General features: G+C 40.3%; 1 protein-coding gene and 1 long non-coding RNA gene across 2 annotated transcripts in view; one reads left to right on the top strand and one right to left on the bottom strand.

The window, feature by feature from the left end:
• The window catches only part of LOC149450308 (cytochrome P450 2C3-like), a 32,536-nt gene extending 27,046 nt beyond the window's left edge, over positions 1 to 5,490 (bottom strand). Inside the window, exon 1 of the mRNA XM_089692031.1 lies at positions 5,302 to 5,490. Coding sequence (XP_089548157.1) covers positions 5,302 to 5,481 — 180 coding nt within the window. The 5' untranslated portion in view covers positions 5,482 to 5,490. The remainder of the gene's footprint in view (positions 1 to 5,301) is intronic.
• Positions 1 to 22,914, top strand: part of LOC149450295 (uncharacterized) — a 1,099,640-nt gene that overhangs the window by 282,104 nt on the left and 794,622 nt on the right. The window lies entirely within an intron of this gene.

Here is a 22,914-nt window from a genome sequence, read left to right as displayed (position 1 = left end):
AGGGGGATATGATCACCATGTATAATACATAAGGGGGGATATGATCACCATGTATAATACATAAGGGGGGATACGATCTCCATGTATAATACATAAGGGGGATATGATCTCCATGTATAATACATAAGGGGGGATATGATCTCCATGTCTAATACATAAGGGGGATATGATCACCATGTATAATACATAAGGGGGGATATGATCACCATGTATAATACATAAGGGGGGATATGATGACCATGTATAATACATAAGAGGGATATGATCTCCATGTATAATACATAAGGGGGGGATATGATCTCCATGTATAATACATAAGGTGGGATATGATCTCCATGTATAATACATAAGGGGGGATATGATCTCCATGTATAATACATAAGGGGGATATGATCTCCATGTATAATACATAAGGGGGGATATGATCACCATGTATAATACATAAGGGGGATATGATCTCCATGTATAATACATAAGGGGGGATATGATCTCCATGTATAATACATAAGGGGGGATATGATCACCATGTATAATACATAAGGGGGATATGATCTCCATGTATAATACATAAGGGGGGATATGATCACCATGTATAATACATAAGGGGGATATGATCTCCATGTATAATACATAAGGGGGGGATATGATCTCCATGTATAATACATAAGGGGGGATATGATCTCCATGTATAATACACAAGGGGGGATATGATCTCCATGTATAATACATAAGGGGGGATATGATCTCCATGTAAAATACATAAGGGGGGATATGATCTCCATGTATAATGCATAAAAGGGATATGATCTCCATGTATAATACATAAGAGGGGATATGATCTCCATGTATAATACATAAGGGGGGATATGATCTCCATGTATAATACATAAGGGGGATATGATCTCCATGTATAATACATAAGGGGGGATATGATCACCATGTATAATACATAAGGGGGATATGATCACCATGTATAATACATAAGGGGGATATGATCTCCATGTATAATACATAAGGGGGATATGATCTCCATGTATAATACATAAGGGGGATATGATCTCCATGTATAATACATAAGGAGGGATACGATCTCCATGTATAATACATAAGGGGGGATACGATCTCCATGTATAATACATAAGGGGGGATACGATCTCCATGTATAATACATAAGGGGGATATGATCTTCATGTATAATACATAAGGGGGGATATGATCTCCATGTATAATACATAAGGAGGGATACGATCTCCATGTATAATACATAAGGGGGGATACGATCTCCATGTATAATACATAAGGGGGGATACGATCTCCATGTATAATACATAAGGGGGGATATGATCTCCATGTATAATACATAAGGGGGGATATGATCTTCATGTATAATACATAAGGGGGATATGATCTCCATGTATAATACATAAGGGGGGATATGATCTCCATGTATAATACATAAGGGGAGGATATGATCTCCATGTATAATACATAAGGGGGATATGATCTCCATGTATAATACATAAGGGGGGATATGATCTCCATGTATAATACATAAGGGGGGATATGATCTCCATGTATAATACATAAGGGGGGATATGATCTCCATGTATAATACATAAGGGGGGATATGATCTCCATGTATAATACATAAGGGGGGATATGATCACCATGTATAATACATAAGGGGGGATATGATCTCCATGTATATTACATAAGGGGGGATATGATCTCCATGTATAATACATAAGGGGGGATATGATCTCCATGTATAATACATAAGGGGGGATATGATCTCCATGTATAATACATAAGGGGGGATATGATCTCCATGTATAATACATAAGGGGGGATATGATCTCCATGTATAATACATAAGGGGGGATATGATCTCCATGTATAAATACATCAGTGGTTCATATAGTGAACTTGGTGTAGTTATTCACCCGGAGGTCATCACAGAGGACATGGGGGCGCTATTTACATCTGGAGGAAAAGAGATTTAATCTCTAAACACGGAAAGGTTTCTTCACAGTGAGAGCTGAGAATGTGGAATAGACTCCATCAAGAGTTGGCTCTGGCTAGCTCAGTGGATTGCTGTAGGAAAGTCCTGGATTCTTTCTTAGATACACAGAATATAACTGGATATAACATTTCTAGGTAAAGTTGATCCAGGGAATATCCGATTGCCTCTCGAGGGGGGGAGGATTTTTTTCCCCTGCAGGAGCAAATTGGATCATGCTTTGCTGGGTTATTTGCCTTCCTCTGGATCAACTGTGGGTAAAGGATTAATTTTTTTTTTTTTGTGGTTGAACTGGATGGACTTTTGTCTTTTTTTCAGCCAGACTAACTATGTAGCTATGAGTGTAGTGGCGGTGCACTACATGATTTTTGGTGGTGACTCCTAAAGTGCCTTTGGGTTATATGCTGTTGAAGCTTTCCATGTGATCTCGGAAACTGTGGATGGTTGACTGTTGATGGACATGCTCATTTAAGACCACTTATAATGTGGGTTCTTATCATCTGGTAAATGGCCATTGCAATTAGTGGCGGGGATTTCACTTTATTTGGGAGGAGTAATGTGTTATGGGGTGTAATTTTAAGAATGCCTATGATGTGTGTGAGAAATATATTATTAAAGAGGAGCTCTGGGCACTCCCCAAAAAATTAAAAGTCAGCAGCTACAAATACTGTAGTTGCTGACTTTTAGTATAAGGGCACGTACCTGTCCCTTGGGGTCCAGCGATGTCCTCACCCGAGTTGATTCTTCAATCAGCTTCGGGTGCAGGTGCTGGCTTCTTCAGTAAAGGAAACAGGCGGAACTTTCCTTTTTAGCGGTACTGCTTTATATTGACAAAAACATTTTTATTTACTTTTTGCATTTTCCAAAACTTCAAAAGACTCATTATACTACTAAAAATGCCTTGGAGTATTTACTCTCCAAAGTGTGGTCATTTTCTGGGTATTTCTACTGTCCTGGTGCTCCGGGGCCTCCAAAAATGTGATAGGTAGTAAGGAAATTAGATGCATAATTTATGCCCCTGGAAGCCTGAAGGTGCTCCTTGGATTTTGGGCCCCTCTATGTGGCAAGACTATGAAAAAGTCTCACACATGTGGTATCACCAGACTTGTAAGGAGTAGCAGACTGGTTTTTTTTTGGTGTATTTCTAAGGCTATGCTGTTTGCTAAAATATCTTATTGATAAATTTGTGTTAATAACAAAAATACATTTTCATTTTCTTTCCTACATTTTCCAAAAACTTGTGGCAAAAAATTTAATTTTCAAAAGACTCATTATGCCTTTCAGAAAATACCTTGGGAGTATTTGCTTAGCAAAATGGAGTAATTTTGTGAGTGTTTCAACTGGCCTGATGCTTCACAAATGGGATAGGTTTTCAGGAAATTAGATGTATAATTGATGCCCCTGGAACACCTGAAGGTGCTCCTTGGATTTCGGACCCTCCTATGCATCTAGGCTGTGAAAAAGTCTCACGCATGTGGTATTCCCTTGCTCAGGAGGCATAACAGAATGTGTTTCGGGGTGCAATTTCAAATATGCCTATGACATGTGTGAGAAATAACAACTTTGAAAAAAAATATTAATTTCTTTATTTTTAAAAAAACTGACAAAAATTACAAATTCAAAAAAACTCACTATGCTTCCTTTTAAATACATTGGACTGTCTTTCCAAAAAAGGGCTAATTTGGGGGTATTTGTTCTGTCCTGGCATTTTTGAGTCTGAAGAAGTGAATTAGGCAGTCACTACATCAGGACTGGTCAATTTTACATGCCATTTTTATAATTTTCATATATATATATGCCATAGATTGTAGTCTGTACAACTTTCACACAGATTAAATAATATACACTTTTTTGGGTTATTTTTACCAAAATAAGTATCAGAATACATTTTGGTGTATATTTATGAAGAAAGATTATTTAGCTGTAAAATTATATATCAAAAACTAAGAAAAATGAGTCTTTTCTTCAAAATTGGCGCTCTTTTTTTGTTTATATAGCAAAAAAATAAAAAAAAAGTAGTGGCGATTAAATATCTCAAAAAATGGCCTGGACTAGAAGGGATTGCCACTCTCCAGATTTGGAGTGGTAAACAGTTTTCTATAATATGCGTAAATAAAAATTGTAATGTTATAAATTAATAGTCGGGATGTCTGTAAAATCCCAAACCACATATATTTGACCTTTATACATCCCTTTAATAGACCAAGCTGTCCAACAAAATTGGTAGTTAGAAGGCTGAGATAAACCATTTACCATTGACTGGAGTGCTTACAATGGTCAGCTTTTATTCACGTAAAACCTTCATCCCAATACCGGGCACTTTTACCTCCTTCCTGCCCAAGCCAATTGTCAGTTTTCAGCGCTCTCACACTTTGAATGACAATTGCTCAGTCATGCAACACAATACCCAAACTACATTTTTATCATCTTTTTGAGACAGATAGAGCTTTCTTTTGGTGCTATTTAATCACTACTGGATTTTTTTTTTTTTTTGCGATATAAGAAAAAACATTCAGAATAATGTGAAAAATAAAACAAATTTTTCATAGTTTCTAAAAGAAAATTTTGTAAATAAGTATTTTTTCTTCAAAAAATTAGGACAAAATGTATACTGCTACATTTCTTTGTAAAAAAATAACCCAAATCAGGGTATATTATTTGGTAACTTTGGTTATTTGGTATTTCTGTGTGAAAGTTATAGAGTCTACAAGCTATGGTACCATTTTTTTATATTTTTAAACAGGGTGCCTCGAGATTGTGCATACTTCTAAAGGGTTCCTTAACTGAAAAAAGGTTGGGAAACACTGTTCTAGGGATATACTGTAAATTCCTGACTACCTATCACACTTTTGAAGGCCCTGGAGCCTCAGGCTCGTTGATTCCCAGTGTCACAATGGAGGAGTTTAAATTATTTTTGGACCTTACAATTAACATGGGGCTTACAAAAAAAAACTGAAAAACATGCTTACTGGTCCACCCACCCCATCCATCACATGCCCCTTTATTCAGCTGTAATGTCCAGGTCTCACTATGACATGATCATACACTTCCTGCATTTCAGCGATAATTCACTGTGCCCTCCCCGAGATCAGCCTGGCTATGATAAGCTCTACAAAATCTGCCCATTGAATAATTATTTTTTTCCAAGAGATTTGCTGAAGTGTATTTCCCTGACCAAAACATCTATGTGGACGAGTCCCTTGTCTACCTCACTAGCTGGCTGGGAATCAAGCAGTACATCCCCAGTATAAGGGCCAGGTATAGATTGAAGCTCAACTTACCACAGGATAGTTTTTATCGGCTGTTCGTTGATTCATATATTGTGGGGTGCCCAAGAAAGGCAGCGGGGTGGGTCCGGGGGGCAGTGACCTGTTCCGTCTGCGCTGTCTCCACCATGATATGGTACAGTGGAGGGTGATGACGAAAGTGACCAACAGAGCGAGGATTGTGGAGAATCCCATCTTTCTGGAAGAGACTAACAGAAACAGACTATGACAGAGGTCAATATTCCTCCAGTTGTACAGCCCAGCTCCTTGTAATGACTAACTGAGAAATGACTGACTTTGTTAAATTCCTTACTTAGTTTCATCTGGTTGGCTCTTCCCACGTTGCACAACGACCATAACTCCTTTCTGTGTTACTGTATCCCCTTAGAGATTTCCCCTCAATTCCTGCTTTGACAATCACAACAAGGACACAGACAAAAACAAAACGTTTTGTAGGATAGTTACACTAAGCAGGTGTGCATTTAAACATTTGTGAAGCTGTAGTCCACTAGGGTCTTCCCTGGGCTCTGATTAGTGTTTGCTTCTGCCTACTGCCTGTAGGTATCACTGGTTCTTCTAACAAGAGTGTGAGAGGCTGCACTAATCGGAATAATGAATATTTGTATTCCTGGCCAACCACTAGAAGGTTTATCACCAGTGGTGCAGGATGACAGAGGGAATAAATATTTAGGAATGCCCTTGGGAAGGCAGTTGTCTCCTGGACCTCCTGCCTGGTGGGAGAGATGTATTGGTGGCCAGATCATCCTAGGCCTGCTGCTTGAGGAGGGTGACCATAAGGATGGACAGAGACCTGGCTAGCTTGTGTAACATGGCGGTCGAAGTACCAGTGGAAGAACGTAGAATGTCTTGATGAACTGGAGAAGCTGGATTGAAGGTTGGACCTCAATGGAGTTTGGTGTCCATTCCCCATTATCAAAAGGAAAGCGGGTGAGTTGCTTGTGAGTTTAAGACTGCATTGTCTCTTAAAACATACTGAAGAACAACAAAGATCTCCCCTGGAACTTTATTGCAGCCGAGAAAATAACAACCATAAGGAGCATGAATAAAAAATCCAAATTTTACCATCTCCACAATAAATTATTACATAAGTTATTATACAATATATAAAAAGGATTTGATTAAAATAGGAAGCTCTGGTCTCTGTACATACAGACTTTTACACTTTCCACAGTATTAAGGATTAAACAATTATTACATATGCAAAACTTCAATGCACCACAGACTTTCCAACGTGTTTCAACTATTAAACAGTCAAAATCAGGGGAGAGCGGTAAAGTACCTAAATAAATAGACAAAGAAGATATATACAAGTATATGGCGAAAAAAAATACATTTGTATAGTGAGACATGTATCAAAAACTAAAGATCAAAAGATCATAAATCCCCATTGGTTGATGGTCTATGCAGTTTTGGCAGTTACCAGCTATTGGTTTGGTTGATCTTATACTTGTGGATGACATTGTGGGGGTGAGTTGTGGACGGCCATGGGTATCTGAGCAGTGTGTAAACTGGATCTAGGATAGGACACCAACCTGGAGTGTACCTAATTACAAGCCGATTCCTCCTCTCCCTCGTTTAGAGCCAGATCAGAGTTTGATCCCGCTCTTTGCTTAAAATCCCCCATTTGATTCCGTTTGGGTAAAGTGATCCTCCTCTCCCCCACATGGAAGGATGTACACAGTTTCAGCCCTGGTTCACACTGATGCGGTGCGGAATTCAGTTTTCTGTGCGAATTTTGCACCGCATCAGAATCGCACCCCGTTCATGTGAACCGCTGCGGGTGTGTATGTTAAGTTAACAACACCCCGAAATCTGTCCGCAAAATGCGGTGCGATGTGCAGAATTGGATCACATAGGTGTGAATACCCATCCAATCCAATTCTAGTGCGGACCCAAAAAAGGGTGCGGGTGCGATTAGAGCCATAGAAAATGTATGGCTCCGAATGCATCGCACACAAATCACATGTGATTTGCTCAGGAATGCAGTGCGGTTCCTGTACGAATCACATGCGATGTACCGCACTGCATATATGTGAACCCGGGCTCAATCCTTTCATGCTGGATGATAAGGCTTAGTGTTGCATCTCAAGTGTGGATCCTGAGGAAGCAAATGCAGTAAAACGTGTCAATGCGATGCGGTTATTGTTTGTTCATCACACACGTAACAGTCTGTATGCTGGTGCTACACCGTCATATTCATTGTTTTTATGTCAAATTTCTATTTTAACTGGATGGATTCATAAATATAATTTTTTTATAGTTTTGTGTTGCATATTTATCCCATTGTGAGGTACATAGAAAGTCCCTTTTTTCTGAGCGAGATAGTTCTACCTTTATGCTTAGGTGTGGTTACTTATGCTTGCGCTTTGTTCCTGCTTTGATCAAAAATCACTGACATTGTGGCAGAGTAAGAGGTACAAACTAGTTCATATTTAAAGAAATCTGCCCTGGGGGACCCTCATTCTTGCAGTGAATGGCCAAAAACCCACAGAGAGCCAAGATGGGATGCCATAGCCGGCTATAAAGGCCAACATCCACAGCAAGGTCTACACAGAACGGGAAGGGGAAAACGATTGTCCACTCCCCATGGTGTGAGTATCTGAACCACATCAGACTTCACAGTCAGCTGTGGTGTATTTAGGTTTTGTGCTGCCCTGGGCACCATAAAGATCGTCTGCCCCCACTGACATGAACCAACACCCCCCCTTCCCCCGGCAATAGAGAGAAAGACACTCATCTTCACAGCTCTGGACATCCCCGGGAACGAGAGTCAGGCTGTACATACACCATCAAGCAGCCCGCAGCCTCTCTCAGATCCCACCTGGTTCCCATGGCACGCGTGTCCCTTCTTCCATCTCTTCTTCTGGGGGGAAGTAGTGCCCCCCCTGAAAAATGCCGCCCTAGGCACGTGACTTGTTTGCCTTTGGGTAAATACGCACCTGGCAGTAAATTCAAAAAGTGTCGCAGCAGCTTACATAGTTAGTCTGGCTGAAAAAAGACAAAAGTTCATCCAGTTCAACCATAGAAAAAAAAAGAAAGTTATAATCCTACACCCACAGGTGATCCAGAGGAAGGCAAAAAAAAACCCAGCAAAGCACGATCCAATTTGCTCCTGCAGGGGAAAAAAATTTCTTCCTGATCCCCCAAGAGGCAATCAGATATTCTCTGGATCAACTTTACCTATAAATGTTATATCCAGTTATATTCTGTGTATCCAAGAAAGAATCCAGGACTTTTTTGAAGCAATCCACTGAGCTGGCCACGACCAACTCTTGAGGGAGTCTATTCCACATTCTCACAGCTCTTACTGTGAAGAAACCTTTCCATGTCTGGAGATTAAATCTCTTTTCCTCCAGACGTAAAGAGCGCCCCCTTGTCCTCTGTGATGACCTCAGGGTGACCTCTACACCGAGTTCACTATATGAACCACTGATGTATTATACATGGAGATCATATCCCCCCTTTATGTATTATACATGGAGATCATATCCCCCCTTATGTATTATACATGGAGATCATATCCCCCCTTATGTATTATACATGGAGATCATATCCCCCCTTATGTATTATACATGGAGATCATATCCCCCTTATGTATTATACATGGAGATCATATCCCCCCTTATGTATTATACATGGAGATCATATCCCCCCTTATGTATTATACATGGAGATCATATCCCCCCCTTATGTATTATACATGGAGAGCATATCCCCCTTATGTATTATACATGGTGATCATATCCCCCCTTATGTATTATACATGGAGATCATATCCCCCCTTATGTATTATACATGGTGATCATATCCCCCCTTATGTATTATACATGGAGAGCATATCCCCCTTATGTATTATACATGGTGATCATATCCCCCCTTATGTATTATACATGGAGATCATATCCCCCCCTTATGTATTATACATGGAGATCATATCCCCCCTTATGTATTATACATGGAGATCATATCCCCCCTTATGTATTATACATGGAGATCATATCCCCCCCTTATGTATTATACATGGAGATCATATCCCCCCTTATGTATTATACATGGAGATCATATCCCCCCTTATGTATTATACATGGAGATCATATCCCCCCCTTATGTATTATACATGGAGATCATATCCCCCCCTTATGTATTATACATGGAGATCATATCCCCCCTTATGTATTATACATGGTGATCATTTCCCCCCCTTATGTATTATACATGGTGATCATATCCCCCTTATGTATTATACATGGAGATCATATCCCCCCCTTATGTATTATACATGGAGATCAACCCCCCCCCCTTATGTATTATACATGGAGATCATATCCCCCCCTTATGTATTATACATGGAAATCATATCCCTCCTTATGTATTATACATGGAGATCATATCCCCCCTTATGTATTATACATGGAGATCATATCCCCCCTTATGTATTATACATGGAGATCATATCCCCCCTTATGTATTATACAGGGAGATCATACCCCCCTTATGTATTATACAGGGAGATCATATCCCCCTTATGTATTATACATGGAGATCATATCCCCCCTTATGTATTATACATGGTGATCATATCCCCCCTTATGTATTATACATGGAGATCATATCCCCCCTTATGTATTATACATGGAGATCATATCCCCCCTTATGTATTATACAGGGAGATCATACCCCCCTTATGTATTATACATGGAGATCATATCCCCCCTTATGTATTATACAGGGAGATCATACCCCCCTTATGTATTATACAGGGAGATCATATCCCCCTTATGTATTATACATGGAGATCATATCCCCCCTTATGTATTATACATGGTGATCATATCCCCCCTTATGTATTATACATGGAGATCATATCCCCCCTTATGTATTATACATGGAGATCATATCCCTCCTTATGTATTATACATGGAGATCATATCCCCCTTATGTATTATACATGGAGATCATATCCCCCTTATGTATTATACATGGAGATCATATCCCCCCTTATGTATTATACATGGAGATCATATCCCTCCTTATGTATTATACATGGAGATCATATCCCCCTTATGTATTATACATGGAGATCATATCCCCCCTTATGTATTAAACATGGAGATCATATCCCCCCCTTATGTATTATACATGGAGATCATATCCCCCTTATGTATTACACATGGAGATCATATCCCCCTTATGTATTATACATGGTGATCATATCCCTCCTTATGTATTATACATGGAGATCATATCCCCCCTTATGTATTATACATGGAAATCATATCCCCCCTTATGTATTATACATGGAGATCATATCCCCCCTTATGTATTATACATGGAGATCATATCCCCCCTTATGTATTATACATGGAGATCATATCCCCCCTTATGTATTATACATGGAGATCATATCCCCCCCTTATGTATTATACATGGAGATCATATCCCCCCTTATGTATTATACATGGAGATCATATCCCCCCTTATGTATTATACATGGAGATCATATCCCCCCTTATGTATTATACATGGAGATCATATCCCCCTTATGTATTATACATGGAGATCATATCCCCCCTATGTATTATACATGGAGATCATATCCCCCCTTATGTATTATACATGGAGATCATATCCCCCCTTATGTATTATACATGGAAATCATATCCCCCTTATGTATTATACATGGAGATCATATCCCCCCTTATGTATTATACATGGAGATCATATCCCCCCTTATGTATTATACATGGAGATCATATCCCCCCTTATGTATTATACATGGAGATCATATCCCCCCTTATGTATTATACATGGAGATCATATCCCCCCTTATGTATTATATATGGAGATCAGATCACATCCACCTTATGTATTATACATGGAGATCATATCCCCCCTTATGTATTATACATGGAGATAATATCCCCCCTTATGTATTATACATGGAGATAATATCCCCCCTTATGTATTATACATGGAGATCATATCCCCCCTTAATCTCCTCTTCTCAAGAGAGAAGACATTCAGTTCCTCTAATCTTTCCTCATAGCTGAGCTCCTCCATGCCTCTTATCAGTTTGGTTGCCCTTCTCTGTACTTTCTCCAGTTCCCCAATGTTCTTTTTCTGAATTGGTCCAAAACTGAACTGCATTTTGCAGATGAGGTCTTACTAATGATTTGTACCGGGGGGGGGGGGGGGGATGATATCTCTCTGGAATCTATACCTTTTTTTTTCAAAATTTTCATTCTTTTTTTATTTTAGTGCAAAAAATTAAAAAACACAGTCATAATCAAATACAAGCTCTATTTGTGTGAAAAACAATTATATAAATTTCATTTGTGTACAGTTTTGCATGACCGCGCAATTGTCAGTTAAAGTGTAGCAGCGGGGGGTAAATCTTCCGGAGGGCAAATGGTTAAAGGAGAGCTCCAGGAGCAAATGAGGAGGAAAGGAGAAGTTAGTGTATGGTATGTATAGCCACAAGCTATCTATTGGTTTGGCTTTAGATTACTTCTGGTCACCTCCATGCTGTTCTTGCTGACATGCTCTCCACCAACTGGAGGTTCTGTTAGTTTGGTGCTTCCTGTCCATCTTCTTTCTGCTTCCTATGCTGCTATTTTATGACTTGTGTTTGCCCCCCAAGACCAAAGATTTCCAGTCCTCCCTGCTGATTAGCTACACAGCTTTACTGTTTCTCTTTTACAGAGTTGACGAGTAAGGTTTGGTTGTTAGAACAATATCTCCTCTGTATATCAGAAGAGACCAGGGGCCATTGAGACACTCACCGGCCACTTTATTAGGTCCACCTTGCTAGTATTGGGTTGGACCCCCTTTTTGCCCTCAGAACTGCCTTCATTCTTCATGGCATAGATTCCACAAGGTGTTGGAGATATTCCTCAGAGATTTTGGTCCATATTGACATGATAGCATCACACAGTTGCTGGAGATTTGTCGGCCACACATCCATGAGCTGTGGATACAAGGCAGGATGGATCCATGCTTTCATGTTGTTTACCCCAAATTCTGACCCTACCATCTGAATGTCACAGCTGCAATCCAGATTCATCAGACCAGGCAATGTTTTTCCAATCTTCAATTGTCCAATTTTGGTGAGCCTGTGTGAATTGTAGCCTCCATTTCCTATTAGCTGACAGGAGTGGCACCCGGTGCGGTCTTCTGCTGCTGTAGCCCATCTGCTTCAAGGTTTGACGTGTTGTGCATTCAGAGATGGTATTCTGCATACCTTGGTTGTAATCTCATATGTATAGTGTCCAAACATTTATAAATAAGCGTGACATCGGGTGATGAGTGAATCCGTGACAATTTCTTCCTCCTAATGCACTCACCAGAAACAAGTAATAAATGTGCATTCAAAATTGAAAAACTCCTTCAGCAGGTCAACCTCATCCACCGCCAGGTACAGGTAAAAGGTATGCACAGCTTCAATTCAACAAAGACAGTTGGTTCCCCCAAAAGGTGGCTCGATTCTCGGAAGCAAGATGGCCCAACCTTGAAGGAGATAGCTCACAGAAGGAAACCACTTCTGGTGCAGAAAATTGTACTAAAATGTAAAGAAGCATAAAACAAATGTAATCCACTTACAAAGATGGCCGCCGGAGCCATCTCCTTCAAGGTTGGGCCATTTTGCTTCCGAGAATTGAGCCACCTTCTCCTCTGACCTCTGATATCAACAAGGCATTTTCCTCCTGTCAGCTAAGAACAGGAAACGGAGGCTACAATTCGTACAGGTTCACAAAATTGGATGATAGAAGATTGGAAAAAACATTTTCTGGTCTGATGAGTCTTGATTTCCCTAGAGATGGTTGTGTGTGAAAATCCCAGTAGATCAGCAATTTTGAAATACTAAGAACAGCTCATCTGGCACCAACAAACATGCCATGTTAAAGTCACTAAAATCCCCTTTCTTCCCCATTCTGATGCTCGGTTTGAACTTCAACAAGTTGTCGTCACCACATCTAGATGCCTAAATGCATTGAGTTGCTACCATGCGATTGGCTAATTAGCAATTTATGTTATCAAGCAATTTTTCAGGTGGACCTAATAAAGTGGTCGGTGAGTGTATAATCCCACATCTATGAGTGCATTAAAGGGAATCTATAAAGATTGTGTCAATTTTATTTACAGTTTATAAAAGGTACGGATCTGATATGTACATATTACAGATAAAAACTTAGGCCAGTCTCACATCTAACATTAAAGCCCAATTAAACTTTCAGATTAAATCAGCACTTGAAGGTTCAAAGAGGGATTTAACATATGGGCAGCACAGTGGCTAAATAGTTAGCACTTTCACCTGGAAGTACTATGGTCATCGGTTCAAATCCCAACCACAGCACCACCTGCCTGGAAATTGCATGTTCTCCCTGTGCCTGCATGGGTTTCCTCCCACACTCCAAAGACATGCTGGTAGGTGAATTTATTCCTGTCCAAATTGTCCCTAGTATGTGTATGTATGACTGTGAGTTAGGGACCTTAGATTGTACCCTTGAGGGTTAGGGACTGATGTGAATGTACAATAGATATGTAAAGTGCTGTGTAAATTGACGGCGATATATAAGTACCTGAAATAAATAAATAAACATATTCATTGTAAATGGACCACCAATGCACCACAATGGAGTTTCCAATAAATCAACACCTTTGTTTTTCAGCAGACCACAAGGCCCAGATGGTTCTCTCCTTTGCATCGTGCTGCGTTTGGGTGCACCACAGTGATGGGAAGGCCTTGTCAAAGGTTAACGAGATGATTCATTTGACACACCTATCTGAATTTTCAGTGTATGCCAAGAAAAGATTGTAAAAAATTAACTACTTTGTGAGCTGATCATGACAGCTGCTTTGAATAGGACATGGACTCTCCTAACTAAAATGCCGTGTCATCAGAAAGACTCTTTAGTGCCCAGTTTATGTTTAACAAATGAGCGCAATGCATTTTACAGTTTTGTCAATTATTTAATGGTAAAACCTGCAAGATACTATATTATGAGCAAAGCATACCACAAAAAGAACATAGCAAAACAAAGGAATCAATTTTCTTAGTACGATTACCTAACATTAACCAGAATTTGCTTTACTTCTACCAGCCAATGATTAGAATGCCATTTAAAAAAATGGACTTGAAAGCCCTCAAATATTTCCATTTGTCTGAGAATGTGACACAGAAGGTCCCAGTGGCTTTTGATTTACTCCTGGTTTTCTCTTTGCCATGGCGAAGTAGAGGGAAGGCAGTGAGGGTTGGATAAAGGGAGGGAGTAGAGGGAAGGCAGTGAGGGTTGGATAAAGGGAGGGAGTAGAGGGAAGGCAGTGAGGGTTGGATAAAGGGAGGGAGTAGAGGGAAGGTAGTGAGGGCTGGATAATGGAAGGGAGTAGAGGGAAGGCAGTGAGGGCTGGATAATGGAAGGGAGTAGAGGGAAGGCAGTGGGGGTTGGATAATGGGAGAGAGTAGAGGGAAGGTAGTGAGGGCTGAATAATGGGAGGGAGTAGAGGGAAGGCAGTGGGGGTTGGATAATGGGAGGGAGTAGAGGGAAGGCAGTGAGGGCTGGATAATGGGAGGGAGTAGAGGGAAGGCAGTGGGGGTTGGATAATGGGAGGGAGTAGAGGGAAGGCAGTGAGGGTTGGATAAAGGGAGGGAGTAGAGGGAAGGCAGTGAGGGCTGGATAATGGAAGGGAGTAGAGGGAAGGCAGTGAGGGCTGGATAATGGAAGGGAGTAGAGGGAAGGCAGTGGGGGCTGGATAATGGGAGGGAGTAGAGGGAAGGCTGTGAGGGCTGGATAATGGGAGGGAGTAGAGGGAAGGCATTGAGGGCTGGATATTGGGAGGGAGTAGAGGGAAGGCATTGAGGGCTGGATAATAGGAGGGAGTAGAGGGAAGGCAGTGAGGGCTGGATAATGGAAGGGAGTAGAGGGAAGGCAGCGAGGGCTGGATAATGGAAGGAAATAGAGGGAAGGTAGTGAGCTTGGATAATGGAAGAGAGTAGAGGGAAGGGAATGAGTTTAGATAATTGAATGGAGTAAAAGATAGGCAGCAAGGGCTGGATAATGGAAGGGAGTAGAGGGAAGGCAGTGAGGGCTGGATAATGGAACAAAGTAGAGGGAAGGCTGCGAGGGCTGGATAATGGAAGGGAGTAGAGGGAAGGCAGTGAGGGCTGGATAATGGAAGGTGTTACAGTATGTGTTGCTTTTTTGATTAATTTGCAATGCAGGACAAAAGTGGGGAAAACCACTGGACAAATCCACAGGTACGTTGTGTTTCTGATGTGGTTTGCATTCATTTCAATGGGGAGGTGCTTTCATACCAGACGAAACATGCTGCAAAAATGCAGCAAGCAGGATTTTTTCACTGTGGCTGAGGCACAACGGACCAATGTGAAGAGCGAGGATTTAAAGGGACGCAGTTTTCTTTTAACTAAAGCATGCACCAAAAGCAGATCCGTGTGAAAGCAGCCCTGAAATACCGATGTATAGTCATTACTAAACCACACATGAGTGATCTGGAAGGACGAGAAGATAACACACTTCTTGCATACACATACAATATCTGTCCCCAAGCAGATACAACGATAACTCACACCAGTCATGGGAGAAGTTTGAACACAGACACTACGAAAGATTATAGTGACCACACAGCCACATGAAGAGAGCCTAGTGTTGTCATAGATGGGGCTTCATGAAGACCTCCACTGTAGGAAGAACTACATGAATATCTAGCGCTACCCCCACAGGGGCCACTTGATAATGCTTGGCCCTATGGTTGCCCTGACCTCCCAACACCTCCAGACATATTTCAACATTATCCACATTGCCATATATTTGAAATGCTACAATTTTGGCCATATTCTATAGATATATATATATATACACATACATACACTGGATGTTGAAATGTGCATTTATTACAAAATATATGAAAAACATATATGTCTTTAGAAATACAAATCTACATTTGTGTACTGCATTTGACTTTTTTATTTGTTAAAAAAAAATCTGAAGAATATATTTAAAAAAATATATATTTAAAAGTATATTTTTTAAAAAATATATTCTTCAGATTTTTTTTCAACATATACAAAAGTCAATTTAACATATATGTTTACATATATTTGTAAATGCATTCCAAAAATGTAGATTTGTATTTTTAAGGACATACAGTATATTTAAAATGTATTTTAAAAAAATATTTTTCATATATATATATACACATCTTTTCTGTAAATATTTTAATTGCACCATTTTGACCTTTTTAGTTATAAATCCTATTTTCTGAAAAGTGTTGAAACTGTCTCTAAGGCATCACATTAACCACTTGCTCTCCTGAGGGTTTACCCCCCTTAATGACCACGCCTCTTTTTTCCTACTCGGTGCTGCACTAATTCAACTGATAATTGCGCGGTCATGCAATGCTGCACCCAAACTAATTTACGTCCTTTTTTTCACACAAATAGAGCTTTCTTTTGGTGGTATTTGATCATCTGTGCGCTTTTTATTTCTCACGCTATAAACAAAAAAAAGACGGAAAAGTTTGAAGAAAAACAATATTTTTTACTTTCAGCTATAAAAAATATTAAAAGTAAACTTAAAGTTAGTTATAAATTTAGGCCAAAATGTATTCTGCTCCATGTTGTTGGTAAAAAAAATCCCAATAAGTGTATATTGATTGCTTTGTGTGAACATTATAGCGTCTACAAACTATGGTATAGATACTGCAAGTTACGCCATTTTTTTTTTTTGCTATACAGCGGTACGCTAGTTTAACGGACAATTGCACAGTCATGCAATACGGTACATACATCAAATTTATGTCCTTTTTCACACAAATAGAGCTTTCTTTTGGTGATATTTTATTACCTGTGCACTTTTATTTTTGGTTCTATAAACAAAAACATTTTGAAGAAATTTTTTTTTTTAGAAACAATATTTTCTCATTTCGGTCATAAAAAATATCCCAAAAAACTAAAATTTCATCAAAAATTTAGGCCAAAATGTATTCTGCTCCATGTTTTTGGTTAAAAAATCCCAATAAGTGTATATTTATTGCTTTGTGTGAAAATTATAGCATCTACAAACTATGGTATAGATAATGGAATTTACACAGCTTTTACTTTCTGACCGTCCATCACATTTCTTGAGGTGCTAAATTACCAGAACAGTACAAACACCCCAAATGACCCCTTTTCAGAAAGTAGACACCCTAACCTATCTGCTGAGAGACATAATATGTCTCTCAGCAGATAGCTTAGGGTGTCTGCTTTCCGAAAAGGGGTCATTTGGGGGTGTCTGTTCTATCCTTGTATTTTACCACCTCAAGAGATGTGATGGGCGGTCAGAAAGTAAAAGCTGTGTAAATTCCATTATCTATACCATAGTTTGTAGACGCTATAACTTTCACACAAAGCAATCAATATACACTTATTCGGATTTTTTTTTACCAAAAACATGTAGCAGAATACATTTTGGCTTAAATTTATGACTTTCAGTTTACAAAATATTTTTTATAGCTGAAAGTAGAAAATATTGTTTTTTTTCAAAATTTTCGTGTTTTTTTTGTTTATAGCGCAAAAAATAAAAAGCACACAGGTGATCAAATACCACCAAAAGAAAGCTCTATTTGTGTGAAAAAAAGGACGTAAATTTCGTTTGGGTACAGCATTGCATGACCGCGCAATTATCATTTGAATTAGTGCAGCGCTGTATAGCAAAAAAAGGCATACATTACAGTATCTATACCATAATTTGTAGACGCTATAACGTTCACACAAAGCAATCAATATACACTTATTGGGATTTTTTTACCAAAAACATGGAGCAGAATACATTTTGGCTTAAATTTATGACTAACTTTGAGTTTACGATATATTTTTTATAGCTGAAAGTAGAAAATATTGTTTTTTTTCAAAATTTTCGTGGTTTTTTTGTTTATAGCGCAAAAAATAAAAAGCGCACAGGTGATAAAATACCACCAAAAGAAAGCTCTATTTGTGTGAAAAAAAGGACGTAAATTTCGTTTGGGTACAGCATTGCATGACCGCGCAATTATCTTTTGAATTAGTGCAGCGCCAAACAGCAAAAAACGGGCCTGGTCATTAAGGGGGGTAAATCCTCAGGAGCTCAAGTGGTTAACCACTTCCAGTCCGGACTCTTTTACCCGCACTGGGACCATGAAAGGCTTTCCAAATAGATAAAATGAGAGAAAATGAATGTTAAAAAAAAAAAACAAAGCCCAAAAAAAAAAAAATTTGGTAACATCCATTTATCTCATGTCCAGTACTGCATAGTCATGCTGAAAGACGCACTTGGCAGAGGTAAGCCTCGAACCTACGACCATGCACTCTTTAGACGGGCACTCTAACCACTGTGCTATGGAGGTTACCAGGTATAGACTCTGTCAAACTGACCCTTGTTTTCAAAAACTGCCAACTGTCACCTGCCCAATGTCAAGTAGCCATAGTGCAGTGCTTAACCGCTTCCATACCGGGCACTTTTACCCCCTTCCTGCCCAGGCCAATTTTCAGCTTTCAGCGCTCTCACACTTTGAATGACAATTGCGCGCTCATACAACATTGTACCCAAACTAAAATTTGACCATTTTTGTCACACAACTAGAGCTTTCTTTTGGTGGTATTTAACCACTTGAGCTCCTGAGGATTTACCCCCTTAATGACCAGGCCTTTTTTTGCTGTTTGGCGCTGCGCTAATTCAAATGATAATTGCGCGGTCATGCAATGCTGTACCCAAGAGAAATTTACGTCCTTTTTTTCACACAAATAGAGCTTTCTTTTGATGGTATTTTATCATCTGTGCGCTTTTTATTTTTTGCGCTATAAACAAAAAAAACACAAAAATTTAAAAAAAAACCAATATTTTCTACTTTCAGCTATAAAAAATATATCGTAAACTGGAAGTTAGTCATAAATTTAAGCCAAAATGTATTCTGCTCCATGTTTTTGGTAAAAAAAATCCCAATAAGTGTATATTGATTGCTTTGTGTGAACGTTATAGCGTCTACAAACTATGGTATAGATACTGTAATTTATGCCTTTTTTTGCTATACAGTGCTGCACTAATTCAAATGATAATTGCGCGGTCATGCAATGCTGTACCCAAACGAAATTTACGTCCTTTTTTTCACACAAATAGGGCTTTCTTTTGGTGGTATTTGATTACCTGTGCGCTTTTTATTTTTTGCGCTATAAACAAAAAAACCACGAAAATGTTGAAAAAAAACAATATTTTCTACTTTCAGCTATAAAAAATATATCGTAAACTCAAAGTTAGTCATAAATTTAAGCCAAAATGTATTCTGCTACATGTTTTTGGTAAAAAAAAAAATCCCGTGCATTAGCGGGCAAACTGGCGCTATATGGGAGGGGCGCTAACACTATCGGAAGTCACCAGTGACACTAATACAGTGATCAGTAAAAATCTGTTCACTGTAATCAATGACACTAGTGATAGGGCAGTGAAGGGGTTAACTCGGGGGGGGGGGGCGATCAAGGGGTTAGACGGAATTACTGGTGTATTAGCGGGAAATCTGGCACTATCTGGGAGGGACGCTAACACTATCGGAAGTCACCAGTGACACTAATACAGTGATCAGTAAAAATCTGTTCACTGTAATCAATGACACTGGTGACAGGGCAGTGAAGGGGTTAACTGGGGGGGGTCGATCAAGGGGTTAAATGGGATTACTGTTGTACTGGCGGGCAAACTGGCGCTATCTGGGTGGGGCGCTAACACTATTGGAAGTCGCCAGCGACACTGATACAGTGATCAGTAAAAATCGGTTCACTGATCAGTGACACTGGTGACAGGGCAGTGAAGGGGTTAACTGGGGGGAGAGATTAAGGGGTTAAATGGGATTACTGGTGTATTAGCGGGCAAACTGGCGCTATCTGGGAGGGGCGCTAACCCTATCGGAAGTCGCCAGCGACACTGATACAGTGATCAGTAAAAATCGGTTCACTGATCAGTGACACTGGTGACAGGGCAGTGAAGGGGTTAACTGGGGGGGGGGGGGTATTAAGGGGTTAAACGGGATTACTGGTGTACTGGCGGGCAAACTGGTGCTATCTGGGAGGGGTTAACTGGGGGGGGGGTGATCAGGGGGTAAATGTGACCTAGGTGTGTTCTAACTGTAAATGTGTAGTGTTTTACTCACTTTTACTGTTTCTTCTTCTCTGTCTGGAACGGAATGTGTCCAGGCAGAGAAGAATGACATCATATCCTGTCCTGTGTAAACTTCAACACAGGACAGGATAGGACAGGGACCGATCATCTGATTTCAGCCAGACATCACTGGCTGAAATCTAATGATTGATCCCTCCGGGATCGAATGGTGTCACCCGCGGGTCGGCGGGAGCGCGCGCACCCCCTGCCGGCGAAAATGTCGGGAGCGCGGAACCCGTTTTAAAACGTGGTTTTGCGCCTGAGTTCCGCCCTGCACACGTATATATACAGTGGCAGGGCGACAAGCGGTTAATCACCACTGGGGTTTTTATTTTTTGCTAAATTAACAAAAAAAAGACCGAAAATTTTGAAAAAAAAACCCCACGTTTTTCTTTGTTTCTGTTATAAAAGTTTGCAACTAAATTATTGTTCTTCATAAATTTAGGCCGAGATGTATTCTGCTACATGTCTTTGGTGAAAATAACCCAAATTAGGATGTATTTTTTAGTTTGTAGAAAAGTTATACAGTTCACAAACTATGGGATAGATCTGAAAATTGATCAATCCTGAAGTACTGACGGCCAATCTAATATCTTGAGGTCCCAGAATGTCAGAACAGTACAGATATCCCCAAATGACCCCTTTTTGCAGAGTAGACAGTCCGACATACTTCATAAGAGGCATGGCAAGTTTTTTGAAGTTGTATTTTTTTTGTCATCATTTTTCGGAAAATGAAAAAATGCAAAAAATTATTTTCACAATTTTTTTTTTTACATACTGTCACCAGTGCAGTACAGCGTCATCATATTACTGGCATGGCGGTGATCAGGGACACTGACTGGTGACAGTATGAAAAAATATATATATACATTTTTCTTAAATTTTTTTTAACATTTTTTTTATTTTTTTTAATATTTTATTAAATTGTTTTTTGTTTTTCTATGATTTTTTTTTTTCATATTTCACTATGTCCAAAATAGTACAATGTTACCATAGTAACATTGTACTACTTTGGGGAAGTGATCAGTATTTTTTTTTTTTTTTTACTCAATTTGCTTATAGCAAAGAATTAATTTGCTATAAGCAAGCATTTACCTGAATGACATCGATTCATTCAGGTTTTTTTTTTTGTGCTTAGCTGTGATTTGGCCACAGCTAATCACATGACATGTGCATGTGATCTCTGGGACCATTCACAGCTAGGCACTAGTATACAATGAATGGCATGAATGAAGCCATCCAATGTATACAACTGTTATGTGACCTGCTGTGATTGGTCACAGCAAGTCACATGGTACCGGCAACGAGGGCCGGTACTCAGATCTGTCATAGGCAGTGTCCGAGGTACACTGCCGGTGACAGATCGCGCCGCTGCGATCTAGTGCGTTTTCCCTGCTGCCATTCGGCTGTTGGCCAGGAGGGAAGTGGTTAACCTCTTCAGCCCCAGCCACTGCATATGTACGTTTGCAGGGCGGCACGGCTGCGCAAAACCACGTTTTAAAATGTAGTTTTGCAAAACAGGTAGGGGGCGCCCCTTCCTCTTACGCTGCCTCTAAGCACTGCATCTTCTTCTCCCCACCGCCCCCCTACACTCCTACATCTCAACCCTCTATCACTACTGCACCCGTCCAGTCCCCTTTCACCCAAACCCAATGCTTATAGCCCCCACCATTGTGCCTGCACCACCCCCCGCAGACAGCACACCTGCCCCGCTAACACCATTGTGCCTGCACCACCCCCCGCAGACAGCACACCTGCCCCGCTAACACCATTGTGCCTGCACCACCCCCCGCAGACAGCACACCTGCCCCGCTAACACCATTGTGCCTGCACCCCCCCCCCCTGCAGATAGCGCACCTGCCCCCCTAACACCATTATGCCTGCTCCCCCCTTCTCTCCAACTGACCCCCAGCCCTTCACTGTCAGCATTGCACCTGCAGGCTCCTCTTCACCTTTTAGCACCATTCCTACACCCCCTGCTTTACCCTCCATGCCAGTCCCCTCCTCTCATAACTCCCCCTCCTCCCCTCTGTGACTCCATGCCTGCACAAAGCACAGACCCCACAACACTGTGCCTGTACTTTACTACTGTTCAGGAACGTCCAATCAGAACAGCGATGATCCCACCTGGCCGATTATGTGCAGTGGTCGGGGGGGGGGGGGGGAGCGGTTAAAGAATTTTGATGCACAAACACTATATAATACCCACATTTTTGGTAAAATATAAAATCTGGTGTTGCACCAAGTAATAGATAAAACCCGTCACGCTTTATAATTGTCACGATTATGGAATGGCGCCAAACTACGTGATTTACAAATCTTTATAGGAGACACTTTATAAGCCGTTCCAGGTTACCAGTTTAGAGTTACAGAGGAGGTCAGGTGATAGAATTATTGCTCTCCTCCGACATTCACCGCGATACCTCAC

This window comes from Staurois parvus, unplaced genomic scaffold, assembly GCF_062004578.1.
Source record: "Staurois parvus isolate SC_StPar_1 unplaced genomic scaffold, SC_StPar_1.0 ptg000575l, whole genome shotgun sequence".
In the NCBI taxonomy this organism is placed as follows: domain Eukaryota; kingdom Metazoa; phylum Chordata; class Amphibia; order Anura; family Ranidae; genus Staurois; species Staurois parvus.
Note: the sequence above shows the minus strand (reverse complement) of the source record. Positions and strands in the feature narration are given on the sequence as shown.